Source organism: Bos indicus x Bos taurus, chromosome 6 (assembly GCF_003369695.1).
Source record: "Bos indicus x Bos taurus breed Angus x Brahman F1 hybrid chromosome 6, Bos_hybrid_MaternalHap_v2.0, whole genome shotgun sequence".
In the NCBI taxonomy this organism is placed as follows: Eukaryota; Metazoa; Chordata; class Mammalia; order Artiodactyla; family Bovidae; genus Bos; species Bos indicus x Bos taurus.
Genome location: NC_040081.1, coordinates 92,531,098 through 92,558,336, shown reverse-complemented (window position 1 = coordinate 92,558,336; position 27,239 = coordinate 92,531,098). Strand labels below are relative to the sequence as shown.

General features: G+C 41.7%; 1 protein-coding gene across 4 annotated transcripts in view; it reads right to left on the bottom strand.

The window, feature by feature from the left end:
* The window catches only part of FRAS1 (Fraser extracellular matrix complex subunit 1), a 535,024-nt gene that overhangs the window by 293,051 nt on the left and 214,734 nt on the right, over nt 1-27,239 (bottom strand). For all 4 annotated transcript variants that reach the window (XM_027544846.1, XM_027544845.1, XM_027544843.1 and 1 more), the window contains exons 5-12: nt 24,585-24,744; nt 22,005-22,138; nt 11,744-11,827; nt 9,997-10,098; nt 9,298-9,489; nt 4,327-4,416; nt 2,378-2,413; nt 942-1,089 (exon numbers count right to left, since the gene is read on the bottom strand). In XM_027544846.1, coding sequence (XP_027400647.1) covers nt 942-1,089; nt 2,378-2,413; nt 4,327-4,416; nt 9,298-9,489; nt 9,997-10,098; nt 11,744-11,827; nt 22,005-22,138; nt 24,585-24,744 — 946 coding nt within the window. The remainder of the gene's footprint in view (nt 1-941; nt 1,090-2,377; nt 2,414-4,326; nt 4,417-9,297; nt 9,490-9,996; nt 10,099-11,743; nt 11,828-22,004; nt 22,139-24,584; nt 24,745-27,239) is intronic.

Below are 27,239 nucleotides of genomic sequence, written 5' to 3'. Positions count from 1 at the left end.
GGATCATCACTGAACTTGGTGGTAAATTGTCAGCACAGGGCTACTTTTAGGTTTCACCGTTGTCAAGGACCTGATTTTCAAGGTTTGGGAAATTATAATACGCTACATATTTGTTTTAGAAAGCCCAAAGAGTCACTTTGGTGAGGGTAAAGTAACGAAACCCTGACATTGCCATGGTTTTCCCATGATACACTCTTCATGGAAACACCGATCAGGCAAAATATGTTGGGTGCCACAAATGCAACCGCCAATATGAAAAACTGCAACTCACAGATGAAAACAATTAATTATGAGATATGAGTGCAAGAAAATGCCACTTCTCCAAGGCAGACTGAGCTCTCAGGCAAATTACTGCTCAGCTAGAGCAGCTCCAGGGCTTGCCAACAATTATTAACTGGAACTAATTCAACCCCAGGTGATTTGAAGGCAGAGTTGCAGAACAAGTAGATAAAATTTTCTTTTGGAAGAAATTAATGGGTCCTTCAACTTCAAAAACCCGTTTGAGAACTCCAAAAGGAACCATCTGTTTAATAGTTCATCTTAAAGAAATGAACATCCATAACAAACTTGCAACAATTTTTCTTTGATCTTTGACAACGAAGCAGTCCTAGTAACCATATTTGCCTTTACAGGTTTTTGAACATTATTGTATTTGATTTTCACAATAATTTTGCAAGGAAGATAAGGCCGTTTTATCAACAAGAACATGAAGAGTCAGAGAGGACCAATGACTTCTGCGAGGTCACATACTCATAATCAGCTGAGTTTGGCAAATGCATGGGCCAAGATTAATTAGCATCATTTGTTAGAAAAAATTAAGAAACAAACAAACCAAGTGAATGAGTAGAGAAAAATAAGCAAGGGGCAGGAGGAGAGGAGATCTCTCTGAACTGTGTGGCATTAAGGACAGCTTAGCAGACATAAATTGGTCACGGACCCACCTGATGTGCAATCGGGACAGCACTGTCCCTTTACCGCCTGGGCTAGTGTGGCCACCGGGCATGGAGGACAAGAGGGCTCGTAGCAAGTTATCTGAGCCCCCCGGCACTCACACACCTTGCAAGGGCCATCCTCCCACTTCTCTCCTTCCTGCAGGAAACAGCAAAGAAGGACGTTGTTATCAGAGTGCAGAGATTCAGAAGCCAGGTGGCTGGTGGAGAACGCATGATTTCCATAAGGGTCAAAGTGAAGGCTCCTGATAAGTACAATGCCAAACCTAATTGAAATAGGACATCAGTAGAAAAGTTCAAGCCAGTCAGTCCTAAAGGAAATCAACCCTGAATATTCATTGCAAGGACTGATGCTGAAGATGAAGCTCCAATCCTTTGGCCATCTGATGGGAAGAGCCAACTTATTGGAAAAGACCTTGATGCTGGGAGAGATTGAAGGCAAAAGGAGAAGGGGATAGCAGAGGATGAGATAGATAGCATCACTGACTCAGTTAACATGAATTTGAGCAAACCCTGGGAGACAATGGAAACCAGAGGAGCTACAGTCCTCTGGGGTTGCAAAGAGTCGGACATGACTTAGTGACCGAACAACAACAAGAGTTATAAATTTAAAAGGATAGCGTCTCCCCTTCTTTGTTCATAATTGATTCATTTTAGAGTAGAACCGAGGCAGAAAGATAAAGTGTGAAAGCATTCTGGGGCTTCCAGAATATGCAAGAAGGATATAACACTTGTTTCTCAACCTATCTCAGCAAAAACAAAACAAAACAGAAACACCAGAAGGGATTACTGTGTACCTGGTGATTAGCAGGTGCATTAAATACAATCTTTATAACAACAGTAGGAAGCAGATTAAAATGCTGAATTTCCTCATTGTTGCTATAGTAAGAGCAACAGTAGGTCATGTATTCTTACAGCGACAGCTCTCGCATACCCACATTTAGTGGGCTATGGATGTGCCATGGGCTCTCACACTAAACATTCTTTTCAGCCAAGCAAATGATGATAATAAACATTAGTGCTTTGACAGAGCGTCCAAAGTGAATTATAAAGAGCAATTCCTTTCTGCTCACTGTGCTATTCACCCTGGAGATAGAAAAGAGACAAACATTCCTACCAGAATGTTTGGGGACATGAAGGAGGTATTGTTAAAGAGAATAAAAGGGCATACTTTAAAATAAAGTTTTGATAAAATGTTTACTAAGTCAGTTGATGTTAAGCATTCTGAACAATTAATGTGACGGTATTTAGCAAAAGTTCAACGAATCAGTCTTTGTTATCCTTACAATTCTTAATCCCAGACCATAGTGCCATCAAATATGACTACAAAAATACTGAGCATTAAGGTTTCCCAGGACAGTTTATGTAGATCATTGCTTAAAATAATTTTGTACATATTTATCTACAAGCTAAAACTTTATACTTACTGGAATACGTTTAACTTTACTTGCATTTGAGGACATCTAGGAACAAAGCAAAACAGAAATATATTTATTTTTATACTACTAAAAACACCATTGGCTGATCTAGTCATTTTTTTTCAATAGGAAATATCCATTTTTCCCTAAGTAACAAGCAACTTCAGTCACTGTTTATGAACATAAATAAAATATATATCAAAAACAAGAAAAGCATACCAATATGAGGTGAAGACAATATGCCTAGGAAATATTTTTGAATTCTTATTCTCACTTTGTGCTGGAGTATTTGGCTTCAATTCCCCTCAAAATGAAGGACTTTGCAGGCAAGAGACCGAAGCTTGTAAGAGCACATTCTTGAAACTTCTATGGTACTGCAGCATCATGGGAATTGGTGCTTATTTAAAACAACTTGCTTTTATTGAATTCTACTGGGTTTTATTTACCTCCAAAAATGGACAGGAAAATTAAGACTGTGATATAGAGAGAAAACACAACTTCAATATTTATAGGGAATCTTTAATCTCCTAAATTCTTAGGAAACAAAGTAACTAAATTATGAAGTATCAATATGAAGCAAACAATACCAACAGCATGATGATAATAATAATAATCTTAAGCTTCTTTATATGCCAGGTATTGTTCTGACTTTATATGTATCATCTCAATAGACCCATGAGATAAGTACTATTTTTATCTCCATAGCTGAGGATTAAGTAACTTGCCCAAGCTCACTGTCAGTATGTGGCAAAATGGGGTTTTGAATTTAGAGCTCACGTGTTTTAACCCTGCACACACAGCATCCCCAGCTTATACAAAACATTGGCAAGTTGACAGGTGCAATTTACCCAGATCATAAGAGAAAAGGGTGTGGGAATCAGTTCACCAGTCAGAGCACCTAATCCTAATACTGATAATCCCACTTTGATTGGTCAGTGAAGCAGTTGTATCTGTGATTAACAGATGTGTTTTTAAGAACACATTGAATTTATCAACATTCCAAGAACCCCACATGGAAAGTAAGAGCTATAAAGATAGAGCAAATTTGAAGAGATTAAGATAAATATGTTTCCCTGGGGTATAGAAGAAAAAACAAGTACAGACTTAGGGATAAATAAAACCTTAACTAATAGTTTTGCTCTACATCCAACACATCAAAATCCTTTCAGCTCTACCTGCAGGATAAACCTAGAGCCTGATCGCTTTATATCACTGCCTCCCTAGACCAAACCACCACCACTGTCCTCCAGACTACTGCAAGACCTTCTAACCGAACCACCTAGTATCCGTCTCACCTCCTTTGTCACTTGCCCATATGGTGGCCAATGTGACTCTCTCACAAGTAAGCCCCTCACAGCCCTGCTCTTTTCAGGACTGTCCAGCAGCTCCCATCTGGTTCCGGGTGAAACTGGGGTCCAGGCTACCTCCTGCACCTCATCTCAGAGCCTTTCCCCCTCATTCCCTTGGTTCCAGCCAAACTCACTTTCTAGCTGTTTCCTGGACCTGCCAAGCACACTTCTGCTTCACTGTTTTTTCCTTTGCTGATTCCTCTGCCCGGTAAGTAACCCCCTCCAACATATCCCTGGCTCACTCCCTCAGCATCTTCTTTCAGGTTTTGCTCAAATTTCTCTTCATGAGAGGCCTGCCCCCATCATCTGATGTAAAAGACGCCTCTCTCCCCTCAGTTACTCCCCAGCTGTTTTATTTTCAAAGTGGTGCCCGTCACCACCCAGCACGTGTGTTTGTTGTCTACATGCCCACCGGGAAACAAAAGCTCCTGAGAGCAGGGCCTCTGTCTGCGGTGTGGGCTTCTGTATCTCCAGTACCTCGCACAATTGTGCAATCATGTTTGTTAAACAAGTGAATGGGTAAAAGAAATGAGAAGGTAATGCCCCCTTATTAAACTAATTTCCAAAGATTCATTTTTATTAGTCTTCAGTTATTAGCCCGATACTCACAAATTCTGCATTTTCTTCGTAAACACAATAACCATTCCTTGAAATGCATTCAGGACAGCATTTTCCCTCTAAGTGAATTAATTCTTCACCCTGCAGAATAAAGGTTGCAGAAATACACATCAAATTAACATCTCCAGGTAGCAGCACTAAATTGCGAAGTGGCTGAATTCCCTAAGTAGAATGAAAAGCCATAACACACCCCTCTGCTTTGGCTTATGACTTACTGCATCTCCCCTGTGCTATATCCCTATGAAAAGCCTAGTCAGTACAGCTCATCTTCCAGAAGTGTTTTTTTCTTTCCAGTTCTGATGATCTTTGTGTATGATTTCCTACCCATGACCAGGAAATCCCATGAAGAAGAAAGGCCACAAGTAATCTTGTAGTCATGGAAAGTTATGAGTTTCAGAAAAGGACCTTAAATTTATGTTCAAGGTTTGAACTTGTGATTTGATTTCATTAACAGTGCTCAAATCACACCAACATTTTCCCTTGAATACAAAATCAGGCACATCCCTATATGCACAGATGAAGTCTCAGACATAAATTAAACAGCAGAAAACTAATTTCTATTCAATATTCTGAAACTGTTATCCAATTCACATAATCACTATTTTAAAAATTAAAGGAAAGAAGGAAAGAAATGCCACACTAGGAAGGCAGATATTAAACTTTCAAAGCCATCATTTTATCACTTTTAACTTATCAAAATCAATCATTTCAAATTTTTTATTATAAAATAATAAATGCTTACTATAAAAATAATTCTGAATTCTATAACTTAGAAAACATAATTTCATTAAACATAAGTCCTACCTCCCAGGAAATCTGCTATTAAAAAGACAAGCTTTATTTACAACTTTTCATATGCATATAGTATCTGTAGGCTAAAAAGTATTCTTTAAAACACTTCCCACTTTCTTAAGATGTATCTACTTTTTAAAAAATGATGATGTTTCTTTACATGAAGACATTATTTAATTTGTGATCTATATTACATTTGAAGTGTAAAAACCATGTTTAGGTAAAAACGGAATAATATAAAATTGCATAAACAGAATAATCACAGTATTTATGTTTAAAAACACTGTGCACTAAATAAAAATATGAAAGAAAAGCTTTGGTTGTCTTTCAATTGTAGCATCACGAATTGATTTTAAAGTCTCTTTTTTACTTCTCTTGAGCCTTCAATTTTCCAAGTGAATATGTATTATTTTAATGAAACTATCACTTTAAAAAGAAACACAAAAATATATGAATGACCATAATTTTTATAATATCTAAAAAGTTATTTCAAAAAGGAAGGGGTTAGATAGATCACCATTCCTCAAAATCTCATGCCAGTCAGAGGGTGCTACAGGGAGCAGACGTATTTACATATAAATTGTTTTGCAGAAACGTGACAGATCAGTTGGTAGTGAAAGCCTAACCCACAAACACACAGACATTTGCTTTCCAAGCATATAAAGGGGTTTATAAACATGTAATCTAAGTCACTTAAAACAATGTTTTGAAACAAGACAGAGTATGCGTACTTCTGTTAAAGTTGAAATGCATGAGACATTATTGAGTGCCTGCTGCTGCTGCTGAGTCGCTTCAGTCGTGTCCGACTCTGTGCGACCCCATAGACGGCAGCCCACCAGGCTCCTCCGTCCCTGGGATTCTCTAGGCAAGAACACTGGAGTGGGTTGCCATTTCCTTCTCCAGTGCATGAAAGTGAAAAGTGAAAGTGAAGTTGCTCAGTCGTGTCCGACTCAGCGACCCCATGGACTGCAGCCCACCAGGCTCCTCCGTCCATGGGATTTTCCAGCAAGAGTACTGGAGTGGGGTGCCATCGCCTTCTCCGTCTTGAGTGCCTACTACAATACAGACACACAAAACTGAAAATGGAGCCTGCATCACTCCGATAAGGCAAAGAAGGTAGCTTTTCTGAGTCTTCAAAAGCTCCTGAAAATAACCACTAGCCCTGCTCCTGGTGAGTAAGGATGCAGTTTCCGTGAGGCAGGAAGTTCTAAATAGATTGGCTATTTATAGACATCTGGATGCCCCAAACTGCATCAGTTCACTGCGATGAGGAGCTTGCTCCAATTAGCATCAGACTTCGGCTTTGAGAAAAATTGCTTTGTGAAACAAAACTAACTCTTCTTTTTAAGAGGATTCTGCTGCATAGGCCAGATGGAATCTGCTAACCCCTCACCATTGAATCACACCAGTATCCATCCACCAGATAGAGACTTTGTCATTCCACCAACCTGCTCACTGGAAGAGAAAACATTCTTTTGAGGGAATTTTCCTCTGCTGGAGAAGGGAAAAGCACCTCATGGCATGACTACCTTCTTCCATGTCTTTTGCTAGAAACTTTTATTCCCTTACCATTTTATCTCTCATATATGAATGTGAGGTCTTTTAAAAAAAATGGCAAATTGACTTCTTCATTTGAATTCATGCTCAAAGATAATACTAAATATAGAAACATGGAAATAATCCTGTTACGCTATTCTACTGCTGATTTACTTATATTTCGGTGTTTAGGGATTTAGTTTTATACATCAATGACAAAGGTCATGCCACTTGCTCCTTTTTCAACAAAAAAAACCCTGCTATTTCAATGCTATCATAATATTGCTGTTGATAACAATGCAATAATTATTACAATGGTGATGCTGCACAATTTTGCCTCTTTCTCTAGAAGTTTACTTGTCTGCACCTTTGTGGATAGAGACACAGACTTATTCTACCTTTGGTATGAAGATTAGAAATCAAATGACCTTGATATATCTTAGAACAGGCAGAAAGTGGGGTAGAATTGAGTAAAAATACCAATAGCGTACTTTTACTGCTCGCCTTGGCAAATGTCATCATTTTCTCCAGGTGCTCCTAATGTATTTTATTCATGTTAATTCCTAATCATTGGTGTCATTGCATATTATAATTCCTATGTATGTATCCTATTTCCCTCAAAAAGCCTGGGAACTCTTGAGATTAAAATGTATCTTATTCATCCTGTTATCTCCAAGCAACACAGAAGTTCAAAAGTGAGTATCCCAGGCTTTCACAAGGTCATTGAGAAAGTGAAAGTGTTAGTCACTCAGTCGTGTCCGATTCTTTGCGATCCCATGGACTGTAGCCCGTCAGGCAATCTCTATCAAATTCTCCAGGCAAGAATACTGGAGTGGGTTGCCATTCCCTTTTCCAGGGGACCTTCCTGACCCAGGGATCGAACCCATGTCTCCTGCATTGCAGGCAGATTCTTTACCATCTGAGCCACCAGGAAAGACACTTAAGTGACTTTTGCACAAGGTCATTAAGCGTAGCTATTTACAGAAGTATGGCATAGAAAGAAGGCTGAGGGATATTTTTTTGCACAGTTTAGTCTTGGTTAAAATTTCCCATCTGGTAGTACATTCATAGAATCCAGGGTCTTCAAACAATATGTGCTAATTGATTAAAGATCTGGAGAAATAGGCCAAAGGCATTAGAACTCAATTCATAAAGAGAAGACAAGTGGGCCTGGGCGGAGAATGAGAGGCAGGTGAGACAGTGCCATGGGGTGACCTGCAGAACACTGAGACCCATTCCCCTGGCTTCAGCGGCTGCTCCCCACCTCCCTAAGAACAGAGGAGAGGGCCTGGCTTATGCCACCACAGCAGGAGCCATGGAGACTGGCAGGCACTCGCAAATGCATTAACACTGGGGGGGGGGAGGGCGCGACAGATTATTTCCTTTGAGTGAGACTCTTGCTATAGATCTGACTGAAACTAGGTGGTTAAGGGACCCACTCTACAAGGATCACCTCTCCCTGATTTTCCACAAACCCTGGGATATCAGACAAATTAAAACCTTGGAAATATCCCAGCATCCTCTGGGCAGACTGCCAAGGCCAGGAAGCCCAGTCTTGGCCCGAGAGAGAGGGAAACAGAAGAGGGCCCTGACCAGGGTTTTTCTCATCTTCATCCAACCAATCTGATTCCCCTGACATGAAGAAGAGAGATGAAAAGGCATGTGGAGGGAAATAAATCTGCGAAAGGCAAGGCCCTCTTTACCTAAATGTGTCTCAGCTCTGCTGAGACACTGAAGTAGGAGGCAACATGAAAAAGAGCTCTGTCGCTGACAGCCCTGTTTGATAGGCTGTTCCTCCCCAGGAGCCATGTCAAGAGCAGCTGAGACGTGGGGGAGAACAAGAAAGAAAAATGCCTTCACAGACACCCCGTGCTTCAGATCTTCCTAGCTCCCCTCATCCACTCAAGTTTACAACCCCGCGGGAAACTGGTGGGGCGGATGGGAGCAGCAAGGGAGAGGGAGACAACTTTGAAAGCAATTTGTTTTGCAGCGGGTCAAAATTGAGTTCAAAGGGAAAATAAAAAAAGCAATTTCCCTACCATATATATCTACAGTCCAAACACAGGCTACTTTGTTAAAAGATTCTAGAAATTCTGCAGACGGCAGAATGTGGAGGTCAACAGAGTTAATTATTTATGGGGTCTCCCTTCGTGCCTTTTTAAAACAAAAACATAGACACATTTCATTTTCTTTCCTGATTCACAGGAAGAGCCTCCAGGTGCCGGCTCACCACTAAAAGCTGCCAGTGGGGCCTGTGATAGAAGCTGGACCCTCAGAGCACCTGCGGACTCTGCTTCAGAACCAGACTGAGCTGGGCAGCCACCAACGACGAGGCCCAGCTGTGCTGACTATTAGGCTCCTGTCCACGTCATCCCTTTCTGTGTCCATGTCTCTGGCTCAGGGCTTCCCATCTAACCAGCTGCACCAAGAGCTAACAGCTCCGGGCTAGCTGTTCCAAGCCAATCTGAACAGAAAGTAACGTTTACACTACAGAAGCTCCGTGCTAGGAGACAACTTGAAATTGAGCCATCAAACCTGGCTGTCCCCTCTGCTGGGAAGGGACGGGAGGGAACAGGTGGGGGACCACCGATCATACTGCAGAGAAGTCCAAACAGAGATGCCTTTGCTCCTTACCTGGGCACACTCCACTTTGGCACACTCTGCAGTCTGGCAGGTCACTTGGCCACGGTTGCACACGCAGAACTCACAGGCCGAGCCCTTCCACATATCATCCTGGTATCGCAGGAGCCCTCTGTGCGAGCAGCTTCCAGCAGGAGACACACAGTCCTCACAGCATTGCCCCGGAAGCCGAGCCCGTCTCTGACCCTGAGGAAGCAGAGAGAAGGGAAGGGAAGGGCAGTGGTCATGAGGGCACCAAAGCATCGGAGCAAAAGGGAAGGACACAAAACACCAAGTTTGTACACTGTTTCCTGGTGGCTCAGATGGGAAAGAATCTGCCTGCAGTGTGGGATATCCAGGTTTGATCCCTGCAGGGAAGATCGCCTGGAGAAGGAAATGGCAACCCACTCCATTCTTGCCTGGAGAATTCCATGGACAGAGAGGAGCCTTATGGGCTACAGTTCATGAGGTCGCAAAAAGTCAGACATGACTGAGCAAGTAGCACTTTCACTTTCCCTTACCCCACCTCCCCAAATGGAGGCAGGTTCCCCTCCACCCCCACCTCCTTCCTGGGAGGCAGGTGCTTCCTACCTCTATCTCATAATCTGAGCATCATAACACTGTCTTTCTTCAAGGGACACAATGGACTAAGAAACGCATTTCGAAAATGACCTCGATAAAAGTTGGAGAATCAAGCTGCACACTCCCAAATACCTTTTCGCATCTTAATGGAGGGCAGGGCTGTTTGTGACACCTGACCTGGCCCTGGTCACATGTACACGTGGTGCAGGCATTTTCTTGCCACTGCTCTCCATGCTGAAGAAAGGGGGAAAAAATAGAAAATCAAATGTCACATGTAGCAAATAGAAACCTGAGGCACATAAGACACACAACTTTTTATTAGTTTTCAATTGAGTCACACTGAATGTAATCCTGAGAAATGATAACATTCACACAGCAAGAGGCTCTAAGAAAAAAAGTCAGGAAATGTCCAATGAGAACTTTGGATTCATTCTTATTCAACTAGATTCATTCTGCAGACGCCTTGAGGGCCTGCCTGCATTATGCTAGGTACACAGAGGCCTGGGAACACTGAGCGTCATAGGAAGTCAGTGTTGCTGGCTAATAGATGGTTTTTCTTTAGCTCTTTGCTGAGAGACCCAGTTCTCATGGCCACATACTCACGTTTCCAGCTTCCCTTGCAGCCAGCCCACAGACTTAGTCCCCCACCAAGGGGACCGCAGGGGAAGAATGCTAGAGGTTGAGGAAAGGACACTCCTCACCCCATAAAAGAAGAAAAGCCCACCCCTTTCTTCCATCAGGCTTAAGTAATGAGTGGGTGAGGACGAGCTGCCTGAAGCCGTGGAAGATACAACGGCTGGAACATGAGGGGACAAGCCAGAAAGCAAATGCCAACATGCTGAGGACGGGAGACTGCAAAGATCAAAAGACAACATCATGGAGACCTGACCAACCCTGCGACTTCCCCACCTCTGGGCTTCCTGCTATGTGAGGTCATAAGTGTTTCATCTTAGCTACATTTAGAGGAGCATTTCTGTTGCTGGCAGCCTGAAACACCGTAACAGATGTAGAGGCTCTTCCTTCCAGGAGGAAATAATCCAGCATGTATGTGTCTACTGTATTAGACAGCAGAGATCTAGTATATAGAAAAATCATTTCCCCATGAGTTGTTTTCATCTAGCCTTCAAGGGACCCATCTAGAATTTATGTCATTCATCCCCTAATACTCTTCCAGATTCTCTGCTGAGAGTCAAAAATCACAATTTCTATTTACTTTTCCTCAGAATGACTGGTAAGCAAGGGAAGTAGTTGGGTTTATTTTTGATAGATTCTTTGCTTTAGAATAATGTAACCTTCTTTTGGTTCAGCTGGGCACTCCCAAGACAGAACATTCATTCGCTCAATTTGTTGAAGTCACTTTCGTTTGGTACCTACTCTGTGCCGGGTAGTCACCTACACTGTCCCAATAGCACTTTCAAGCTTGCAGGCTCCACCACCATCAGACTCCTTGCCCTTCCCTCTCTGTCCTCCCACCCCACATTGCTCCCAACATCACTGTAAGTCAGGAGACACTGTCTTTGAATATCAGTGCATAAAGTCCAACCCAGACAGATATTCCCAGAGGCTCCAGGTTAAGTGTCCACTGACAGTAACCAATGGTACTCCTTTTTCCCTTCAAGACGTGTGAACAGAGAGTTCACCATGGTTCATGAACCAGGTGCTGCTTGCCAGCACATTCTTTTATATTTCTAATCCTCTCCGATTTAATTTTTTCAGAAAGGCTTTCCATGAAGAGAAGAAAAAAGCCGTTTATGTACTGAGTTACTAATGCTGGCACAGAGTCAGATGAGGGCGGGGAAGGAATGATGGTTAGCAAGGCAGTGAGCAGATGTGTAAGAATGCGTGTCACAACACCTACTAGGGGCACATCAAAGCTTACCTCGTACACTTGGCCAGCAGCAGAGCACGACAGCGAAGAGCACTGTGGACAGCACTTTCCAGGGACTCGGATGACGGTTTCATCCTAACACCCCAAAAAGAGTCCATCAGAAGGCGATATTAATAAAATCCACAACAGTAGGAAAACTCCACTCACAGCCAACTCAAACATGCGCCTCAAAGCAGCCAGAAATAGCAATTTCCTCTCCTTTAGTATTTATTAGTCACCTGGTGCTTTGGTAAGAATTAGCACTTCTCAGGGCAGTGTAACTTGAGAAGTTTGCACATTCCTCAACTCTCAGCTACTTCTAAGAACAAATAAAAGCACAGCTAATAGCAATAAGAATAGTACTTCCTTGGACATCTAGGTTGCTTCCAAGTCCTGGCTACTGTAAACAATGCTGCAGTGAATACTGAGGTGCATGTGTCTTTTTGAATTATGCCCAGTAGTGACCTAGATGGGTAGGATGTGAGGGGGATGGGGGGACGTCCAAGAAAGAGGGAATATACATGCTGCTGCTGCTAAGTCGCTTCAGTCGTGTCCGACTCTGTGCGACCCCATAGACAGCAGCCCACCAGGCTCCCCCGTCCCTGGGATTCTCCAGGCAAGAACACTGGAGTGGGTTGCCATTTCCTTCTCCAGTGCATGAAAGTGAAAAGTGAAAGTGAAGTTGCTCAGTTGTGTCCGACTCTTAGTGACCCCATGGACTGCAGCCTACCAGGCTCCTCTGTCCACGGGATTTTCCAGGCAAGGGTACTGGAGTGGGGTGCCATTGCCTTCTCCGAGGGAATATACATATACATATATATATATATATATATATATATATATATATATATTTATATATTTAGTTCATTCACTTCACTGGGCAGCAGAAACCAACACAACACTGTAAAGCAACTATATCCCAACTTTAAATAATAATAATAAAAAGAAGAGTAGGTTTTGTTTGCCAAGTACTGTTCTAGGTACTTTATGTGAACCTGTGAAATAGGGACTCTTATTCCCCTTTTAAAACAAGCAAAGTGAAAACCAGAAAGGCTGTGGAACTTACTCAAGGTCACAGAGACACCTTGTCCAAGGTGACCAGTAATGGTAAATGATTGGCAGAGAGGACATCAGAATATCAGCCATTTCAACACTTCAGAACATTTACACTCCCACTGAGTTAGCACTAATCTCAAAGTGAGGGGATCCTTCCCTTGATCAACTATCTCCCTGTTCTTCTGGAACTTTATGTGAATCCACACATTCAACTGTATGCATGAAGGAGTCCTTAACATGAAAAAAACCTATCATGCCCTTAAGTACCTTGGGGACTCAGATGGTACAGAATCTGCCTGCAATGCAGGAGACCCAGGTTTAATGTGTGGGTTGGGAAGATTCCCTGGAGAAGGGAATGGCTATCCACACCAGTCCTCTTGCCTAGAGAATTTCACGGACAGAGGAGCCTGGTGAGTTATAATCAAGCAGGTCCCAAAGAGTCGGACACAAATAAGTGACAAACATTTTCATTTTATTCACTTTAACATGAAAAAAAAAATCAGTCACACCCTGAGATATCTATTAATAGGAATATGGCAGTGCAGAGAAATATGGGTGACAAGCATTAAATGCCCAAGGGACACCCCACCTCCTTATTCCTACAGTCTCAGCTCTAGCGCACCCACCCCCAGAATATCAGACCCTTTGTCTCTGCTGCCCTAAAAAGAATTTTCACAATGATGAGAAGACAAAGAATCAGCTTCTCATTTTGACATCACTACAGCTTTTAAAATGGAAGAAAGGAAGGCAAATTAAAGCCAAAAGAAGAAAGATTAGAATAAACCAAGTTTCAATTACAAAGAAGTGGTAGAATTTATACAGAAGATACCTCCTAAACAGTTATCTGCACTTCTTCTCACAAAAAGCAGAAAATGAGATTGCATAATCATTCAGTTCAGTTCAGTCACTCTGTCACGTACAACTCTTTTCGACCCATGGACTGTAGCACACCAAGCTTCCCTGTCCATCACCAACTCCTGGAGTTTACTCAGACTCATGTCCATTGAATTGGTGATGCCATCCAGTCATCTTATCCTCTGTCATCCCGTTCTCCTCCCACCTTCAATCTTTCCCAGCATCAGGGTCTTTTAAAATGAATTAGTTCTTCACATCACATGGCCAAAGTATTGGAGTTTCGGCTTCAGCGTCAGTCCTCCCAATGAATATTCAGGACTGGTTTCCTTTAGGATTGACTGGTTTGATCTCCTTGCCATTCAAGGGATTCTCAAGAGTCTTCTCCAACACCATAGTTCAAAAGCATCAATTCAGCACTCAAATTTCTTTATAGTCCAACTCTCACATCCATGCATGACTACTGGAAAAACCCACAGCTTTGACTAGACGGACCTTTGTCGGCAAAGTAATATCTCTGCTTTTTAATATGCTGTCTAGGTGGGTCATAGCTTTTCTTCCAAGGAGCAAGTGTCTTTTAATTTCATGGCGGCAGTCACCATCTGCAATGATTTTGGAGCCCAAGAAAATAAAGTCTTTCACTGTTTCCATTGTTTCCCCATCTATTTGCCATGAAGTGATGAGACCTTTCTCATTGATCGCTGAGGTAGGCTTTCTTATCTCTCCTTGCAATTCTTTGGAACTCTGCATTCAAAAGGGTATATCTTTCCTTTTCTCCTTTGCTTTTCACTTCTCTTCTTTTCTCAGCTATTTGTAAGGCCTCCTCAGACAACCATTTTGCCTTTTTGCATTTCTTTTTCATGGGGATGGTCTTGATCACTGCCTCCTGTACAATCTCACAAACCTCCATCCATAGTTCATCAGGCACTCTATCAGAGCTAATCCCTTGAATCTGTTTCTCACTTCCACTATCATAATCCATATGGAATTCACTCTGCAAGAAAATAAGGCCAGGGTACTTGGGGGAAGGTGAGGGTGGTGGAGGGTGTCAAATAACCTTAATTTTTCATGGAAACTTCCAGTCATGCCTGTGGTTATTTTAATCCAATTACATATGATCAGCTAGATTAATGCATTACTCTCTATTAGGGATTAATTTTAAACACCTGAATCACTGGAATTAAAATGATAACTGTTTTCTCTGTACTAGGTTACTTTTATTACTGGATGAATCTATAAAAAATATGACAATTGATGTTTCATAGAGTATGTGAAAATTCGACATGGATTGAAATAATTGAGCATTCCTTGACCTCAGCTCTTGAGTTTAATAAAATTTCAGCAAGGAAGTAAAAATAAAGTTTTAGCTGACGTCATATTCATTCTTCAGTAACTGTGATTCATGGGGTCGCAAAGAGTCGGACACAACTGAGTGAACTGAACTGAACTGAACGCTGCATATAAGTTAAATAAGCAGGGTTACAGTATACAGCTTTGATGTACTCGTTTCTAATTTGGAACCTGTCCATTGTTCCACATACGGTTTAACTGTTGCTTCTTGTCCTGCATACAGGTTTCTCAGGAGACAGGTAAGGTGGTCTGGTATCCCCATCACTTTAAGTGGAATACTGTCTGGTATTCCACAGTTTGCTTTCCACACAGTCAAAGGCTTTAGCACAGTTAATGCAGCAGAAATAGATGCTTTTTCTGGAATTCCCTTGCCTTCTCTATCTTCCAACAGATGTTGATAATTTGATCTCCGGTTCTTCTGTCTTTTCTAAATACAGCTTGTACATCTGAATGTTTTCGGTTCATATACTTCTGAAGTCTAGCTTGAAGGATTTTTAGTATTACCTTGCTAGCATGTGAAATGAGTGCAATCGTATGTACTTTGAACATTCTATCATTGCTCTTCTTTGGAACTGGAATGAAAACTGATCTTTTCCAGTCCTGTGACCACTGCTGAGTTTTCCAAATCTGCTGACATATGGACTGCATCACTTTAACAGCATCATCTTTTAGGATTTTAAGTAGCTCAGCTGGCATTGTTTTCATCCCTGGTGGCTCAGATGGTAAAGAATCTGCCTGCAGTGCAGGAGACTGGGGTTCGATTCCTGGGACATGAAGATCCTCTTGAGAAAGGAACAGCAACCCACTCCAGTACTCTTGCCTGGAGAATCCCACGGACAGAGGAGTCTAGTGGACTGCAGTCCATGGGGTCACGAAGAGTCAGACAAGACTATGCAACTAACACACTTTCACAGCTGGAATTCCATTACTTCCAACTCATGGATTTGCCTTTCCAAACCAATAGACTATACAGGGACCAGCACACTACAGACAAATGACCAAATCCAGCCCACCACCAATTTCCATAAGCTTTGACCAGAGCACAGCCACCTACACTCATGTACATATTACCTGTGGATGTTTCTGTGCTGTAATGGCAGAGTTGAGTAGTTGTTTCAACTACATGGAACACAAAGCTGAAAACATTCACTATTTGGCTCTTTACAGGAAAAATTTGCCAACTCTAAGTCTAATATAGTACCCTCAGTAATCACAAGAGTTCAGTACAAAAAAAAATATGTATGATTAATGTCATTATAATTTGGGATAGGGCCACCATTAAGGATATACAGTTGACCCTTGAACCAATAGAGGTAAGGGGAACTGACCCATCATGCAATTGAAAATTGGAATGTAATTTTTAGTCAGTCCTAGGTATCCATCTTTCCTCTGCATCTGTGGTTCCACATCCATGGATTCAACCAGCTATGGATCATAGGGTATTGTACTATCAACTATTGACAACATCTGCATATGTTCAAACCATGCTGTTTAAGGGTCAACTGTATTTAATTATGGTTTACCATATTCCTTAAATTAAAATACTATGATAAACTTTATAGTATATTATGGCTAATAGTTCGTCACAAAGTATCTTCTCCTATGATACCTCTGAAAATATAAAAATGAGATGAAAACTGTACCATCAAAAAGGAGATCAGACAACCTCCTGCTAGTGCCAAGAGGGGTTGCACGGACCATTAGAATTTTGCTGGCCTTTCTTTGCTTTGTTAACCAAATAGAAATGAGAAGCATCACTTCCTCTGAACTCTCTGACTCTTAGTGCCAAACATAACATGGCTCATCCCCACAGTCTGCGGCCACTAGTACCCGAAGCCATCAGAGTGCCCACTGTAGCCTTCACCGCCCTCTCTACATCTAATCAGAGCCCACCATGTAAAAAGGAAACAAAAAGAAAGATAACAAAGTGAATGGGAAATACATGCATTGGGGGAGGTAGAGGAAGTGATAAAACATGGGGACGAGGACACCCCAAATGTAAAGCACATAGTCACCAAGAAACACGGTGAGAACTCTTGCAAACTAGAGATTAGAGTTTTACGTTTCATGAATTCAAAATTTAAGAAAATTGGGCAGTAGAGACAGCAAAAAAATCTGATCTCAGTAAAGTAGAGCAACATTAAGTTAAAACTGGCCAGACCCTTGGTCAAGGAAACACACACCTTTCTTAGCACTTAGACTTTTATTTTCTTGGGCTCCACAATCACTGAGGACAGTGACTTCAGCCACACAATTAAAAGACACTTGCTCCTTGGGGGAAAAGCTGTGACAAACCTGCTGCTGCGTCACTTTAGTCATGTCCGACTCAGTGCGACCCCATAGACGGCAGCCCACCAGGCTCCCCCATCCCTGGGATTCTCCAGGCAAGAACGCTGGAGTGGGTTGCCATTTCTTTCTCCAATGCATGACAGTGAAAAGTGAAAGTGAAGTCGCTAGACAGCAATATTAAAAAGCAGAGACTTCACCTGGCCAACCAAGGTCTGCATAGTCAAAAGAATGGTTTTTCCAGTAGTCATGTATGGATGTGAGAGTTGGACCATAAAGAAGGCTGAACGCCAAAGAATTGATGCTCTGGAGAAGGTGCTTGAGAGTCCCTTGGACTGCAAGGAGATCAAACCAGTCAATCCTAAAGGAAACCAATGCTGAATACTAATTGGAAGGACTGATGCTGAAGCTGAAACTCCAATACATTAACCACCTGATGTGAAGAGCTGACTCATTGGAAAAGACCACGATGCTGGGAAAGATTAAAGGCAGGAGGAGATGGGGGTGATGGAGGATGAGATGGTTGGAGGGCATCACTGACTCAATGGATATGAGTTTGAGCAAACTCAGGGATATTGTCAAGGACAGGGAAGCCTGCTGGACTGCAGTTCATGGGGTTGCAAAGTGTCAGACATCACCTAGTGACTGAACAACAACAGTGAACCCAAGAAGCGGGTATTAGCCAAGGGCATGCTGCTTACCTTTGCAGCTTTGAAGCACTGAGTATGAACAGATTTCTCTAAGGCTGAGCAAATAGAAAGAATGGAACTTGGGGGGAAATCCTAAGGCGCAAGCAAAGAGTAATAATACTCTGAAGATTCACAGAAAGGGCAGATTTCTGAACCTACATACTGCGAGATCTCAAATAAAATATTTTAAAACCATTTTGCAACTTGAGTAAGGCAGAAGAAAATACAGTCTTTATTAAAGAAGCAAAAAACAATATAGAAAGAGAAAGCATTGGAATTTTAAAAAATTAGAAGAACCTATGACAGGAGAAAGAAGGAAGAATTAAAAGAAAATTAAAGAAATCATCAAATTAAAATCAATATGGAGGCAGGAAACACAAACTCAAGAAGCTCTCCCCATAATGCAGAGCAAAGACACAAAAGTGAAAACAATGAGGCAGAACATGACCAATAATGAGGGGAGATGGTAGAGGAGCAGTCTAAGAATCATAGGTGTTTCTGAGAACTGAGCATAATTGGAACAGACATGACTAATCAAGGCCAGAACTAAAGAAAACATTTCACACCTGGAATACAGACTGAAAGGGCTTCACAATATTCTAGGTAAAATATGTGAAAAGACACCTTCCTTAGAAATACCCTGGGGAAATGTCTTAATTATAAAGATAAAGAAACATCTTGCAAAAATTCAACAGAGTAAACTAACTGATATAACAGAAGAGAAAACAGGCCCACCTCTGACTCCTCCACGGCACTGAATTCCAGAATTCAGTGGAAAGGAGATTATAATCTCCTTAAATTTTGGACCCCAACAAATAATCTTTCATGAGTGTAGGCAAATAGGAAATAATTCTACAACACATCAGTGGCTCGAAAGACATAACAATTTTTCACCTTTTTAAGAAAATACCTGAAGATGATGTTCAATTCACTTAGATTAATCAATATTGGGAATGGGAAAATGGTGGTATTGAAAAAAAAAAGTGGTAATAGAGCCACAGGAAGAACTCTCATCAGACTGAACAGATCATTTTAACAAGCCTACAAAAATATGAACAGAGACCTCTGTTCACATGGCATCTGGACAAAAGCTGAAGGCAAGCAATTTCAGTGTGAATTTATACTACCCACCAAGGGAACAGCCCCTTATTTGAACACAGGAATTACTCCTTTTATCAGAGATAATCACTAACTCCAAAAATCTGATTATAACTACAAAATATATCCATATTTGCCTACCAAAAAATTGGAATGAATTTTAAAAAAGTTCTACTATGATCTTTTTGAATGGTAGAAATATGGATGATCAGTTCCTTTACTGCTTTTTTCAAGCTTTCCTTAATGAACACAGATTCCTTTTACAATAAAAAAAAAACACTTTATTTTAAAAATCAAATTTTTTTAGAGCTCAAGACTGGAAATACATTTCTTCTGATGAACTTTTTTTTTTAAATTCTGAAAGAGTTAACTCATATAAAATGCTTGCAATCGTGATTGATGATGTTAGCAATTATTGTTTTGTGATTATTATTAGATGTAAACAATATGTGACTCATCATTTGGGGAGGTGATGTAGTGTAACAGGTAAAAATTGAACTCAAGTGTGGTCTGTTGAAGTTGTAATGTCAAGCTGTCTAGGTTAGAAGCACAGATACTTCCCTTGAGCAGATTATTCAAACTTTGTATCTCAGCTTTGTCTACAGCAACACGGGATGATAATAATAGCTCATACTTCATAAGGTTATTATGAAAATAAAAAAGATTTTAAATTAATGATTATGACATAATAAATACCCCAAATGTGGGGATGGTGATGGTTAGATGGTGACAATGATTATGTTTCCGACCAAGGCACTAACTCTATCAGTTCAGTTCAGTCACTCAGTCATGTCCAGCTCTTTGTGACCCCATGGACTGCAGCATGCCGGGCTTCCCTGTCCATCACCAACTCCTGGAGTTTACTCAAACTCATGTCCATCAAGTCAGTGAATCCATCCAACCATCTCATCCTTTGTCGTTCCCTTCTCCTGCCTTCAATCTTTCCCAGCAGCAGGGTCTTTTCAAATGAGTCAGTTCTTCGCATCAGGTGGCCAAAGTATTGGAGTTTCAGCTTCAGCATCAGTCCTTCCAAAGAATATTCAGAACTGATTTCCTTTAGGACTGACTGCCTCTTTATATCATCAGAACACCCAATGTTTTAATAGTGATATTAAATCAAGAAAAATGGTTTAAATAATCTGACAGTTGGGTATTTTTGAATGTCAAAGCAAAACTATAAACTTGATGCAAGAGTGCTTAAAATCAATCTATTGTCAAGACTTCAGAATGCTTGCATACCAATTAGCTCTACAGTATGGCAACAAATTTCATCTTTTTAAGTTAATTCATGCAAACTATAAGTTAGTACTGTTTGAAGCTAGAGTTTAGCATTTTAAAAAATGGGAACCAGCACTTTCTGGTATTCCAAGCTAACCCATGATATGCAGTCATTGTTGTTTTTAAAGACTTGAAGCAGAAGGTTCACAACGGAGTGTTTCCTCCTTCCCTCCTCCCACCTCCCTTATTGTAATGGTGGCAAACTGCTTAATTAAAGCTTCTTACACAAAAGACTAAACCCTGGGATGTGTAAGTCAAAATGCTCCAACAGTACAATATCTTTAAATGTAAGATATTCTGCAACTCTACCAAGAAGCTCATTTGCAATCTGAAAGCTAGGACAAGACTTCATGATGAATGGAGATAACGTGGTAAGTGTGCAGTATTTGCTGTAGTGTGGGTAATGCAATCTGGTCTTTCAATTAGATACGTTTTTCCTTTATTTGGCATTTAGCATTTCTAGCCTAATTGCCTTTTGTCTGCCTTAAAAAATATTGCCCAATTGTCACAATATGCAATGTTATTGATTTTGTTTTATTTGACACAAAGTACTGCTCTGTATCAACTGAATGCTGGCTTCCAGCTTTTTCTCAGATCAAAAATGAGCTATTTTTCAACTGGAGGCAAGCTCCTTTCATGGTTATCTGTCAACTGCCAAGGAACATCCATGGGAGCTACTGGAAGAATAAAAAACTACAAAATACCATGGATACAAAATTTATTTGCAATTGACTTTCGCCTGCAAATCTGTATGAAAGAGTAATGTTTTGAAAATCCGATCAGTTTTTTTGTTTGTTTGTTTTACTTTTAAAAAACATTTTTATAGAAGTTGCGCTCTGGCCACATAAAGTCCTTTTTTTAAGGACTTTAAAAATAAATAAACTTGTTTATTTTTAATTAAAGGATAATTGCTTTACAGTATTGTGTTGGTTTCTACCAAATATCAACATGAATCAGCCAGAGGTCTACCCACGTTGCCTCCCACTCAAACATCTCTCCCACTTCCCCTCCCCCAATCCCACGCCTCTAGACTGTCAAAGAGCCCCAGCTTGAGTTCCTGGAGTCAAACAGCAAATTTCCATTGGCTATCTATTTTACATATGGTAATATATGTTTCCATGTTATTCTCTCCATACATCCCACCCTCTTCTCAGATCAGTTTTAAATGAAGAACAAGTTCCCACTATTTTAAACCTCCCCACAAAAAATCCTTTGGTAATCTGAACCATTAAGAATTAAATCATGTACATCTGGATGATCAGGTTCAAAGAAACATCTATATGTCTTTAAAAAGCAGTCTGTACTTATATATTGACAAGCAATAACAATCCTATCATCTTACTGAATTTTCCAGATGTTTGGCTAGACATTTTTGGAACACCTGCAACTAGAGTTTGGCGGCTCCTCTGTGTGTATCCTGAAGGCTCAGTTTCATTCTGTAACAATTAGCTTAAATGACTGGTAATTAGACCTATCTGTAGCTGTTAAGGGTAAAAGAAATGTCTCAGGGGTGGTCTCCAAAACTATAAGGAAAATAAAACAGCTTTTGCTTCTCGTTTTCAGAACTTGCAAGGCCTGCCTGCCATCATCTCAGAAGAGACTCCAGGTTCCCAAATAGTGAAGTTAACAGTCTGTGAAGGGTCTTCTGAGGCTGTCTTCCTTACCTGGTTACAAAACAGAGGAGGACACTGAGCTGCAAAACACTGGGCAACCCCATTTCTACACACACACTTGGCGCACCGACTCAATGGCCAGTCCTCTCCATCTTGAAACACACGGCCTTCATAGGAACAGGATTCTGGAAGGTTAGAGCAATAAGGGTTACTGAGGGTGTTGCACAACCTAGATAGCATATTAAAAAGCAGAGACATTACTTTGCCAACAAAGGTCTGTCTAGTCAAAGCTATGGTTTTTCCAGGAGTCATGTATGGATGTGAGAGCTGAACTATAAAGAAAGCTGAGCGCTGAAGAATTGATGCTTTTGAACTGTGATGATGGAGAAGACTCTTGAGAGTACCTTGAACTGCAAGGAGATCCAACCAGTCCATCCTAAAGGAAATCAATACTGAGTGTTCTTTGGAAGGACTGATGCTGAAGCTGAAACTCCAATACTTTGGCCACCTGATGTGAAGAGCTGACTCATTTGAAAAGACCCTGATGCTGGGAAAGAGTGAAGGCAGGAGGAGAAGACAACGACAGAGGATGAGATGGTTGGATGGCATTACCGACTCAATGGACATGAGTTTGGGTAAACTCTGAGAGCTGGTGATGGATAGGAAGGCCTGGCATGCTGCGGTCCATGGGATCACAAAGAGTCAGACAGGACTGAGTGACTGAACTTAACTGCTCCACGATCTCAGGGCTGGCTGCATCTATGCCAATGCAGTCACACACAGTCTTGTGCTCTGGGGCATGATGCAAATTAGGGGGCCCTGGGCTTGGGGTATAGCTCTGGAGCCACTGTATGGAGTTCTCAACTTTCTCTCTGAGTTTCCTAAGTGAAGTCTGGTGGGAAATGTAGCATTGCAAGGGGTTTGGAGCCTCAGTTCATGAATGGCCCTACCTCCCCCTGCCTCCTTGCCTTCCTGGGTTCTCAGGAGCCTGAGCCCAAATTTGTGCCCAGTGAAAGCCACCACCCTCCACCCATATTGGATACCTGGGTACAGGTGCCTCAGGAGTGCATGCACCCTAAGTACCACGTAGCAGGAGGGGTCTAGGGTGCCTGAGGAGGACTCACCCACCCAGCAAATATCCCCATGCCTGAGGGTGGGTGACATTAACAGCAAATTAAAAACATGACAGGCTGAGAAAGATCATGGAAGAAAAACCAAAGCTTCCCCCACCCTGCTTTTTGAACAAGTGAACTGAAGTCACTCAGTTGCGTCCGACCCTTTGCGACCCCAAAGACTGTAGCCTACCAGGTTCCTCCATCCATGGGATTTTCCAGGCAAGAGTGCTGGAGTGGGTTGCTATTTCCTTCTCCAGGGAATCTTCCTGACCCAGGGATCGAACCAGGGTCTCTCACATGGTAGGCAGATGCTTTACTGTCTGAGCCACTGGGGAAGTGCTTTTTGAACAAAGGGCCCTGCATTTTTATTATGCACCCAGGAAATTATGGAGTTGGCGCTGGCTGATCCTCCAATCTCTCCAGGCAAAATGCTTCCAATAGATTTTTCTCATGGAGAGTAAATCAGAAATTCTCCTAAAATGTAAGAAAAGAGCCCACAAACCCAGACAGCCCACCCTCCACCCCATCCCTAAACACTGTGGTTGGAATAATTTTCCTTGCAGGCTTATCTGGCCCAAAGTTGGCTGGCTGTGTTTTTCTGGTGGGTGACATCTGAAATGCAGGAGGAGTGCACTCTACTTTCATCATTCCCTTACCATATTTTGCCATCCCCAGAATGATTCTCCAGGGTAAATGGTGGCCAGGAATGGAATAACTGGGAATCAGAAAGAAGCCAGAAGTCTTTTTAAAGAGAAAAGGCAAGATTACAATATATCTTCCAGGTACTACTTAAAAAGAGTAATTTGAGCTATTATACACCAGGAGAGAATATAATACAGCAGTGACAATAATTTGTATTTGTTTTGAAGTATATGCTACTTAAGTATAAAAATGGAAAGGAACATATAACTCTAAAATGTAATAAAAGGGTACTCGGTCCAAGCATGAATTTTAAGTAGAGGGCTGGAAGCATATGCCTGGCTTACTGGGCTGTGCCTCAGTTCACAGGCAGGCATAATCTGTCCAGCAAAGAGGCCATAAAGACAAATGAAATACTGCTTCCAGCTCAGTGCATTTTGGAGAAAGACATGAAATCTTAAAGACCAGCCATCAGACTTAGTGTTGTGATACTACTGATACCCAGAAGTGATGTTTGTTCTTCTGTCCACCAAAAGCCATAGGAACTACCTGGGCCTTATGGAATCATATCAAAGGATCTGGTCCTTCCTCCTTTTTTTCTCAAGAGCTGTGAACACAAAGGGTTTCATCCGGCCAAGACAAAATAATAAATCAGAGAGCCTCAGCACCCTAAGTTTGGAATGGAGCTTAAGCATTTGTTCCAACCTCACGGTTTACAACATCACTTCCTGCCAAGTGCAAGGCTATGGCTCGGTTCCAATAAGGAATGGGGTCAGGGATCTTTGAGCCACACACTAGGCAAGAAAGAGAAGAGTTGGGATGTCACCAGGTAAACCTCACAGGCAAAGAGGGTCTCTCTCTACAAGCTCATACTCACTCCCAGGGCCCACACAGACTGGGCAGCAGCTCCCTTCGGGGATGAATTCCAGCTCCTGGTGTCCACACATCAGTGGTGGGCATGGTTGGGGGGCACATCGGACTTCCCCATGAGTGCAAGAGCACGTGCTGCAAGGGGAGGAGGCCCACGCTGTCCCGTGCTGGGTGTTAGGAAAAGAAAAAGAACGTTACTGTGAGAACATAGACTTGCATTTGATCAAACAGAAACAAGCCTTCTCTTAAACAAGGGAATGACGGAGCTCCAATATGACAGAAGAACGCTCTAGGCGTATAAGGTTGAAATCAGAGTTTGCAATATACGAAGGCAGAGACCAATTTAGCAACTGATTTTTATTTTCCTTTTTAAAAATTTTAAAATTTATTTTAAATGGAGGATAATTAATTTACAATATTGTGATGGGTTCTGCCATATATCAACATGAATCGGCCACAGGCATACATGTGGCCCTCTCCCTCCGTCCATCTTCCTCCCCACCCCAGCCCTCTAGGTTGTCACAGAGCATAGGCTTTGGGTTCCCCATGTCATACACCAAACTCCCACTGGCTATCTATTTTACATATGCTAATGTATATGTTCCCAATGTTATTCTCTCAAATCATCACCCCTCTCTTTCCCCACTGTGTCCAAAAGTCTGTCCTTTACATCTGTGTCTCCTTTGCTGTCCTGCACGTAGGGTTGACAGTACCATCTTTCTAGATTCCATACACACGCGTTCATGTACAATATTTGTCTTTCTCTGACTTCCTTCACTCTGTATAATAGGCTCTAGGTTCATCCACCTCATTAGAACTGACTCAAATTTGTTCCTTTTCACAGCTGAGTAATATTTATCCTTAAGATTTTGTTTGAAAATTCCAAAAAAGCACAACAATGAAGGAAAAATCACCCCAATCCCATTATTTAAAAAACTTCTATGAGGACCAAAGTAAAATATGCATACATGCATCCATATCTACTGAATTCTTTACACTAGCTACATTATTTTCAGCAGCTCACACTCCGATTGTTTCTTTTTTGCCTTTTACCCTGATGAGTGTCCACACTCCCGTCCTCTCTCTCCCTTCCCCAAGTCTTCTCTCTCTCTCCTATCCCAGAGATCTTATGGTCCCAGGGAAGGTGGGATAGCCAGCAGAAGGCACCTGTCCAACCAGTTCTCCCACAAATTGTAGAGCCAACTCACTCCTGGTGAGGGCGCCCATCTACACACACCAGAAGTTCCTGGTCCACTTTAGGCTCGGACACCACCTTCCCAAAGCTGGCACTGTACTGATGATCTAACATATCCATGCTTTGACACATAACATTTACTAACTACCAAAAGTATCTAAGGGCTTCCCTGGTGGCACAGATGGTGAAAAATCTGCCTGCAATGCAGAAGACCTGGGTTCGATCCCTGGGTTGAAGATCCCATGGAGAAGAGAATGGCTACCCAGACCAGTACTCTTGCTGGAAATCCCACGGACAGAAGAGCCTGGCAGGCTACAGTCCCTGAGGTTGAGTCAGACACAACTGAGCAGCTAACACTTTTCAAAAGTATCTAAATAAGCCATGCTCAGAGGGCAGTGGAGAATCATGAATGTAAAAGCTACAAATATGTCGATTGTTTGGGGAAGTAGCTGTCAAAATACATTATGTTCTCAATGGCAGAGTGGAATGATGGTGGCCTTTTAAAAGACGTATGCAAAAAAGTGAGCTTAATCAATAAAGTTTCCTCCTACAACATTTTCTTAAATAGTGCCTTCCTCTGCCTGTATTAAGTGTAGTATATGATGAAATCTGATTCTGCACAGATCATATATAGGCTTCTATTAAAAACATCCCACATTCTAGGTGCTCAGTCACCTAACTATAATCTGGGGATTTCAACTGTGTCACTGAGAAGCATGGAAAATAACATCCTCTTGCTACTCCTCAAGCCAGCATCCAGAATAATTATTCCCCCTCTCTCAAACACAAAAGAACTCTGTCTTACCTAAACAAGTCACTATGCCTTTATTGTGCAAATTGCTGCCAGGTTGCAAGCATGCCAAGTTTGACATTTGGGAATTACTAATAACTTGTGCTATTATTGAAACAATAATAGTAATAGGTTGTCACAGCCATCTAAATTTTGGGGAACCAAGACATTGCCTTACCATCATGAAGATTACTTTCCCAGGACCTACTGGGAGTACCAGAGGACAGAAACGTAAGGAATGTACTGACTTGGATGAACAAAAGGTTTCCGTGGAAGTATATGTGTCCTCGGATCACAGCTCAGTTCTCCCTGCCTTGGGGACTATGCGTGTTTCACCTAATCTTTCTAAATTGCAGTTTCCTGGTAGAGAAACCTGAAATGGTATGAAGATAACCTGCTCACTTGGCTATTGTAAAGGTTGCATGAGGTAGTTGTTAAAGAGGCAGCAAGGGAAGTGGCACGTAGGAGATGCTTAACCCTTTCCCCATGAGTCCATGGCTTTCCTACTCCTTTTCACACCTATGTGCTGCCTGGGATCATGGCAACAGACCGGGATGCCAAGGCCAACTCCTCCCCCATCAATTTTTACTTCTTCTATAATTAAATATAAAACTTCAAATTTAGTACAGCATATAAATAAATGGGCAAGTCCACAACTGGCTAATAAACTGTTAGCT